This window comes from Pinus tabuliformis, chromosome 6 (genome assembly GCF_031772625.1).
Source record: "Pinus tabuliformis cultivar Carrire ecotype Pingquan chromosome 6, CPIR1, whole genome shotgun sequence".
Lineage (NCBI taxonomy): Eukaryota > Viridiplantae > Streptophyta > Pinopsida > Pinales > Pinaceae > Pinus > Pinus tabuliformis.
Genome location: NC_142292.1, coordinates 269,989,039 through 269,997,505, shown reverse-complemented (window position 1 = coordinate 269,997,505; position 8,467 = coordinate 269,989,039). Strand labels below are relative to the sequence as shown.

The 8,467-nt window shown below is 36.6% G+C and overlaps 1 protein-coding gene across 4 annotated transcripts; it reads right to left on the bottom strand.

The window, feature by feature from the left end:
* Positions 1-363: 363 nt before the first annotated feature.
* On the bottom strand, positions 364-7,828 carry LOC149258403 (glycine-rich domain-containing protein 1-like). 4 transcript variants are annotated; one of them, XM_089415274.1, is made up of 11 exons: positions 7,499-7,824; positions 6,848-7,279; positions 6,266-6,383; positions 5,925-6,179; positions 5,343-5,798; positions 4,673-5,196; positions 4,450-4,580; positions 1,598-1,785; positions 1,350-1,502; positions 1,048-1,183; positions 364-940 (listed from the first exon to the last, which is right to left on the bottom strand). In XM_089415274.1, exons 2-11 carry the CDS (start codon positions 7,009-7,011, stop codon positions 609-611), a joined length of 2,457 nt encoding a protein of 818 aa, XP_089271400.1. In that variant the 5' UTR covers positions 7,012-7,279; positions 7,499-7,824; the 3' UTR covers positions 364-608. The 4 variants fall into 4 exon arrangements, with proteins under 4 accessions (XP_089271400.1, XP_089271403.1, XP_089271406.1 ...); XM_089415277.1 differs by having other exon boundaries at positions 6,848-7,218; XM_089415280.1 differs by having other exon boundaries at positions 1,598-1,752; positions 7,499-7,819.
* Positions 7,829-8,467: the final 639 nt, after the last annotated feature.

Below are 8,467 nucleotides of genomic sequence, written 5' to 3'. Positions count from 1 at the left end.
TAGTGCAATGACACATGGAGCCATAAAGTTGTGGAATTGACCATTTGGATAGGTCCTAAGGTGGCAAGTGTACAACTATCCTAGTTTAATCTCTCCAAGAGTTTAGAGGGAGATTGTTAGGGTGGTTCAAGTAAACTTGATTAGGTCAAATTACAAGAGGTTTTTGGGCTCCAAGTTTGTGAGAACTCATAGTTTGTGCCAAGTTTATGAGAACTCATAGTTTGTTCCAAATTTGTGAGAACCCACAATTTTTCCCATTATATTCATATAGAATATAACTTATTTAAAGACGAAAATACTCCAAATATATTAGTCATTTAAAACCAATAAATTCTCAACAATAATATCTTTAAACACCACCACTTCTATAAATTCTACGTGATTTTAACCTGATATAAATTCAAATCTTTTACAATTCTCATTATCACATAAAAACGCAGGGATTACGCTGCCCTTATTTATTGGATGTAATATCATTGCTGAAACCAAAAGTAAAACTCCATGAATGATGCCTATGAGTTTAACACCCCATGATAATAATGGAGCAAAGGAAATACATAAAATGTTCATTATTGACAAGGAAAAGCCATTAATAATTAATGATAAGTTTATAGCACACCGCTGCCACATCCGCCGCCGCATCCTCCTCCACAGCCTCCTGTGGCACCTGAACCTGTACCTGGCCCTGAGGTAGCATTACCCCCGCATCCTCCACAGCCACTACCACACCCTCCACAACCGCTGCTTGCATTTGTTGCCACAGCTGCTGCTACCAAAATACCCAATTCCACATTAGTAGCGTGGGTATTACTATTGGCAGCAGCACCTCCGCCACAGCCACCCCCACACCCACTTCCACAGCCACCCCTACGCCGATTACCGCCAGCTTTAATCTTCTCGTCAGTGCCTTTGACATGGATACCAAGGCCCTCACCATTGCCTGTAAAAACAGCAGAACCAGAAACGATGAGCTTTCACGCTTGTGTGTCAAATCTTTCTATTGTATCCATTTTATTGCAGAGATGTGTTTTCATTTGCTCTACGAACCTGTAGCAAAGACCTTCGTCTTAGCCTCTGCCTCAGGGGTGGAAGTGCATTTCAATCCCTCCTGGTGTTTTGTTAGTGATGCTGAAATGATTGTCGATATCAATACCACCAACAGAACGCTCTCCTGTTGAGCAACCTGCATAGCAACGACCATTTTTTTACTAACTCTGAGCAATTAAATTTGTAACATAGCCACTGAAATGCTTTGCAATGGACAATAAAAAAAACGATGTTCGGGATGGATGGATACCACATCGAGGAAACTGACTCATGGAAACACAATATTTTGAAGTAGCAGATACCTCTATGATTCCAGATTTCCAGTTGAAGAGAGATGTAGCTTGACCGAATGGAGCTTCGCTAGTGTATCGGACTAAAGTCACAAATTCATGCTCTATCTCTGGTTTAGCATATTTAACTTCATACTGCAGCTTTCTACCAGACAGCAGCCTCAACTGTGTAACCAAGGTAGGGAATGTTATGGAACAATATTAAACTGATTTATAATATGCACAAAAGGAAATGGATGACAAGCCAGGAAAAAACTCACAGGTTTCCCTAGGTTTCCTGTTAGCTCGAATATGGGTTCTTCCTTGATAACGTTATTAAGGTTTTTAAGCAGCAGATTGCAGGAATTATTCATTAAAGCCCATCGTGCAGTTTCCCCTACCGTAATCAACTCCTCGGCATTTGCCACAATTTCAACTGCAGTGGGTGATAATTCAGCATCGAATTTAACTTGAAATTCACACAATAACACTTCCAATTACCCAGATATTCTTCAACATTTTTTACAACTTTCATGCTGTATCAAACATTCACAGCATGAAGAAACATGAACGGCCAATCATAAGAAAAACTCTTTAGTCTATGTAAATCATTAAACTTTTTAGTCTATGTAAATCATTAAACTCTTTGATCTACGGAAATCGTTAAGAAAAGCTGCCTGGCATTGGAAATTAAGGAATCCCCTTTTGAGAACATTGCTGTAATGGTACTCTACAGGTGTCACCTTATGATGTAGGTAAAAACAAGTATGTTATGATTAATGAGAAGCATTATGATCATTTATGACATGTTTAAAAGTGAAAATGTGAAGAGGAAGAAATACTAAGCAAAGATTATCTATTTCAAAAATACGTACATTCTCAAGAGTCAGCAAAGATCATAAAATATGTTATCATTAGTGAAAAGCAGTATGACAATTTATGACATGTGTAATCAACTTAGGAAACTTATTCAAAGACATGGAATTGAAGAAGGTAAGTTAATTTATAATAATAATAAGAACTATAAAGTTAAAAAATAATAGTGAACATATAATTATTATAATGATGATGGTTAACGTAAATTGAGATCAAACTTTGGTCTATCCGACCTAAAGAAACAAGTTATTTAGTTTGATATAAGATTTTATTCTTATGCTCAAAAAGCTTGGAGAGAAGCCTCCCGAGCTCACTATAATTTTGACATCGTAAAAGGCTAGGAAGGTCAATGTTGCAACAAAGATTATGACACTGAGATCTAATGTGGTTGTACCCGGGGCGCTCTAAGAGGAAGTGATTTTCATCATTGATGTTCATATTCTCATAGAAATGGCAGATCCTTTCCATCCATGGTGTTTTAGGAACAACCTAACGACAGTTTCACTGTGGAGCTCATGAGAGTTCGTTCTAATCTTGGCTATATTAATTTTCTTCTTTGAGCTAGTCAAAACAAAGAGATATTTTTGATCTTCTAGAGTGGGGTTGATGACCTCCTTATAATATCTTAATTTTCTTTTAGCTGCTAAATCTTTCTCAGGCCACATTTTTCTTTGAACTTAGAAGTAACAACATTTTTAATGTTATTAATGTTTTGCAATGGAACATTCTGGTCGATCTCCCAATGGTTTAATCAGGCCTTGGTGTCTTTATACCAACCTCGTTTGAGTCTTAGGTGATTTTGGCTGGAATTTAAAGCTAGCTTAGGAAGTCTATGGTCTTCTATGTTATTGAGTTTGTGCTTGTACAACAGAAGCCTAGTCATAGCTAGGCTCTCCATAGGGGAAAGGCCCACTTCTATAAGGAGATTAGGATAGGGTGTATTGCTTTTAATTTTGAAGTTATATGTTATAAAACACTTTTGGATTTGCTCAATCTTTCTCCAAAATTCTCTAGAGATGCTGCAACCCCAAACCTCACATCCATATAAGATAATAAGAGTGACTAAAATTTCAAAGAACTTCTTTCGGAAAGTGAACATTGTTTTTTTTAAATGTTAAATTAATTTAATGATTATTTATATAACAAAAATCCATTCAGTTAATATTGTCTTCCATTAGAAAATGGAGAAAGGGAAAAAAATATAACAAGAATCCATTCACTTGACATTTTCCTCCTCTATCGGAAAACAGAGAGAAGAAAAATCTACAAGGGAAACAAAGAAGAAAAAGATATCCAATATATCAACCTCAATATAACAACGTCCTTATTTTGCTTGAACTCAGATGAATGAGGGGAAAAAGAGACACTTGACATTTTCCTCCTCGGAAAAAAGAGAGAAGAAAAATCTACAAGGGAAACAAAGAAGAAAAGGATATCCAATATATCAACGTCCTTATTTTGCTTAAACTCAGATGAATGAGGGGAAAAAGAGAAGAAAAGGATCTATAAAGCAATAGCAATATACCACTATCCTTATTCTGAATTATTGAGAAAACTCCCTGAATTCTGAATTATTGAGAAAACTTTCTGGAATAGCTATATAGAACTATCAAGTGTGATTCATCTCTTCAGTAAATTTAACATAAACAAAGAAAACAATAGTTCTACCTGAAATTCAGAAAAACCTCGTACGTAAAACAGATATAATCTTTCAATTCAGTCTTAAGCTCTCATCACCTAGCATTTCGAAATGGGAAGATGGAAAATATCAATAAAGAACGCTTATGCTTGATTTGCAAGCAAGTAGAAGTCGAGGATGAGATGTAGGTGATATTCTCTAAGCAAAAGGGATAAAACATAAAACATCGAAGATTTTAATGGGTATATGCTTGGTTATATACCTTTGCTAAGTCTTCCATAAACAAGGAAGAAGTAGGCACCTATGTTAATGATATTTTAAAAACTTTAAAACATGAGTATTGATATTAGTAGGAGATAGCTTTGACATAAATGGCAGCTAAGCTGCAGAAAATGGTGGCACAAATTTTGTTGTAATCATTTTACTCTGTTTCCCATAGGGTGATGTAAATAATAATATTGTAGTGTGCTGTACAGAACCGCTGTGTTCAATTCAGTTCAAGAAAGGATCGAAGTTTGTATGCTTTAATGCTACATTTGGGCTTACTGTCTCATTCTATATTTTCAATGAGCTAAACTTGTCTTCCTCCATATCAACATTAACTGAACTGCTTCTTACCAGAAGATATCAACTTCTTCGAACTTGGATTTCTTCGATAAACAGTGAGAATTCGCCTCTTGTCAGGTAAGCCTTGCAAACATACCTCTTCAGATTCAAGGAAGGAGCTTGTATATGGTTTTGTCGTTGTTCTGCAAGACAGGGAAAAGAAAAGCAACTCACTGGCATAAGCTTTGACCTTGAAAGCAGGCGGGTGCAGAGATTCCAGGTTATGAAGATTTACCTTGTTTTAACAGTGAAAATTTCTTTATCATGATGGTCCAAAAATCTCATCACCGTTTCTGCTCGCTTAAGTCTGCGGATACATTCCAGAAATTGGAGTTTCCTTTCAAAGCAGTGTGACCTAACACACCAGAGCATATAAGCAGCAGTTGCGGGAGGAGTTACAGAAACTGCAATGTGCAAGCTGATAGGCTTGGAATCACCTTTTTGCTCGTTTCTTGACAACGGAAACCAATTCTCAACTGATAGGGTTGTTGAATCCAACAAAGTCTGCAGTGGAATCGATACTCGGCCCAGACCGTTGCTAGTCCTTTTTACTGTGCGAGAAGATCGAGATCTGAGCTCAAAGATAAAATCTCCAGTGGCTTCACACATGAAAGAAGCGATTTGTTTGCATTGAGATTCAGAGGTTATTTCTACCTCTTTTGCCTCCATTTCAGGACAGTTATCCTGGTGATATCTGACAAATAGAGTACCTTTGTGGTTTTCAGGTATGTTTCTGATACCTACCACTTCCAAAAGCACCTGCAAGATGATCAACCACGGGTACAGTTATGAGTTTCATGCTGTTTCAAAAATTTCTTCTCCTAGCAAATTTCACCGAAGTTAAAAGTAGGAATGAAATGTTGAAACACCAGAGGAAAACAGGTTTAGTTTGTTGCAAAACCTACCTCCACAATCTTTACTGGAGTCAGATAGTTGTCTTGATTAGACTGAAACAGAGGTTCACCTACACAATTAGAATTCTCCGATGAAAGTGGAGGGCCGGGCACGGGCGAGGGTGCGTCTCCTTTGTGCATAGCCCCAGCTCTCCAGTAGCGCCTGCCATAAGTGGTTTCCCATTGTCTTGTCGTTTCTGTAAATCCAACATCGAGTTTCTTACCCTGGCTTCTGTCAGAATCCATGTCATCGTGTTCCAGTACTTTGCCGAGCAAATTTAACATGTCTCTCCTGTAAGCAACCGGCTGCAGCTGGTGGGAATGCCACATCAAATCAACGTCATAGGTTGGAACACAGAAGCAGTTGACAGAATTGTCCCTGTTTTTCTTGATAAGGTATAGAAACCCCTTGTATCTTTCTTCAGCTCCTTTAAGGAACCGTTCATCGGATATGTATGGTCGGGACACCTATAGAGACCACATCACTCAGTTCAAATATAAGAAGATGATACCAGAAATGAATCTGTAACGCGGAGCACAACATATAAATATAATGACTGAAAGACAGGATAAAACAGAAAATAATTTAGATACCTGGTGAAAGAATGAGCTTTGCCTCCGGACTGCGTCAGTAAGATCATACTCGATGTTATACATACTTTTAAAAATCGTTCCAGCAGAGTTCCCTGGAACGGAATGAGTCAAATCAAGCTCATATGGTTCTTCCGGGTAAGAGTATTTCCATATATCCTCTGTCTGTTTTCTGTCAGCTTCTGTGATAAATGACTCCACGAAAGAAGCATCCAGTATTCTGCCATATATTTTCTTGCAATCCTTTCCATATTGGACCTGCAGACCGCAATTTATTAAAGGAATAAGAACCTGAAATCATACTCCGATGCTTAAACATTACAATAGCAATGACTTTATCATACTGGATTGAGCCTGTGACAGTGCCAGATCCATTCGCAGTCGAGAGGAACAACAAGCCGAAAATTTGCATTGCCGGATTCTGTGTGCTCAGCAAGCAATGGAAGCCAGCACTGCTCGTACCTGTTCATAACACGGAGAAAACACGCTGAACAAAATTTAATATCCACAAATTATTTTCCGAATCATTTGGAAAATATAATTCTTGATTACTAGAATAGGGAAAACGAACGAAATTTCAAATTGTCACACAATTTTATTATTGATACAAAATTCGACAAAAGAAAGTTCAGAGTCTGCAACAAATTTTAAAATCGACAGAAAATTGATGATTAATACAAAATTGAAGAACAAACTTCACACCATCTGGTCTTTATGTGGGGCAAAATTTTTGCCTGTTAGAAGAGGGCAACGACAAAAGTTCATGTAGTCTCAATTTTATAATTAATACAAAATTTGAAAAGGGGAAATTCACACCGTCTGGAAAAAGATCAGAATTTTATATAAATAGAATTTGACCACATATTAGAGCGAAAGGCATGAAAGATGCTGTGAAAAGCTTAACGCTACGAAAAAGGAATATGCACCTGTAAATGGCTCTCTGTAAAGCTGGTCCATGGTAAAGGCATCGATACCGATCGACGGAAGCAAGAAACAGTAGATGCTGTTTTGCCGCACTGATCAGATCCAGATCCACGCTGATGCTAATCTCTTGTGCTTTTCGCCATTCCTCTTCCTGCACTGCATTCATCCTTCTCAAAAAAACCTTTCCAACCTTAAATCTTGGTTATCAAAACTCCTCCACTCCTTCAAACTCCTTCAAACCTTGATCGGTTTTCTTACAAATCCTCCATTCCTTCTTCAATCTAAACCTAAAGCGCCTCTTCGATATCGGAACATGTACTGCCTGAATCGGTTGTGTACTGCTAATATGTACTATTGGTCCCTTCGTTGTTTTCTGAAAAAAATTCGAAGGTGTACTTCGTCAGCAATAATAGAGAAGAATCCCGTTCGATAACCTGAAAATTATATATATATATATATCAAGTCGCCATAAATATCTTTACAATAAAAATAATAACAAAATATGGAGCTCTTGATCCAGTCACGCGGTTATCACAATTTGCCCCAAAAAAAGGAAAAAGGGATAAACAAGTTTAGCAACATTGGATTTTTATTACAGAGCGATTATTCTGCTCTATAGGGTCCACATATGGAGATTTAGCTGCCTTTCTTACTTTGACCGCAAGCCTGTGAAATTAATTTCGGGATTCAGACAGTGGAGTGTGCCAAAAAGTCTTTGAACCGTTGAGAATTTTATGTACAAATAGCTAAAATTTACAAAGAGGGCTTCGCAGAAGATGAGAGGACATGAACAGAGCATCTCAGTAACGTATTTGGACCAAATTCCACACCATTTTAATCGTTCACGCCTGACCTTGTATGGAGGATTAGTACTGCTAAATGGTTTAGACATGTAATTTTTCTACTGATAAATGGTTTTGACATGTAATTTTTCTACTGATAAATGGTTTTGACATGTAATTTTTCCTTCCAGCTTTATTTATTCTTCTTTGGCCAAGATGTGAGATGTCATCACACGAGAGTCCTCTGACCAAATGGTGCGTGCAAGGGTGTGCCAACGAACCAGAACATATATATATATATATATATTACAACGATTTTTTTAATTAAAAAAAATATAGAAAGGTTAGTTGGAAAATAAAAAAACATAGAGTTGAAAGGAGCATCCAACTACCCTGGAATGGAGTAAATGGGAGGACACTTCATATCTTTCGAAATTAATTCATATAATAGAAATTTTATTATTTCATATAAATACTCTACTTTGTAAAGAGTTTAATTTTATATATATTTTTCTTAGGGGATTTGATAAATAATACTTTTTATAACATATAAATAAACAATTATTCTCCATCGTCATTATTTATTTATATGTTATAAGAAGTATTAAATATAATTAATTGTTAGGGGATTTGATAAATTATAATTTTATATAAATAATATTTTTATAACATATAAATAAAAAATTATTCTACATTGTCATTATTTATTTATATGTTTTTTTTTGTAAGCTGCGGTGTTTCTATTATATACAACATTTTCTACAAATACAAAAACTTAGGGTCCTCAGGCTTCCCCGAAGGGGAACCAACGCTGAGGCCCCTAAACTTCCAATACTCAAA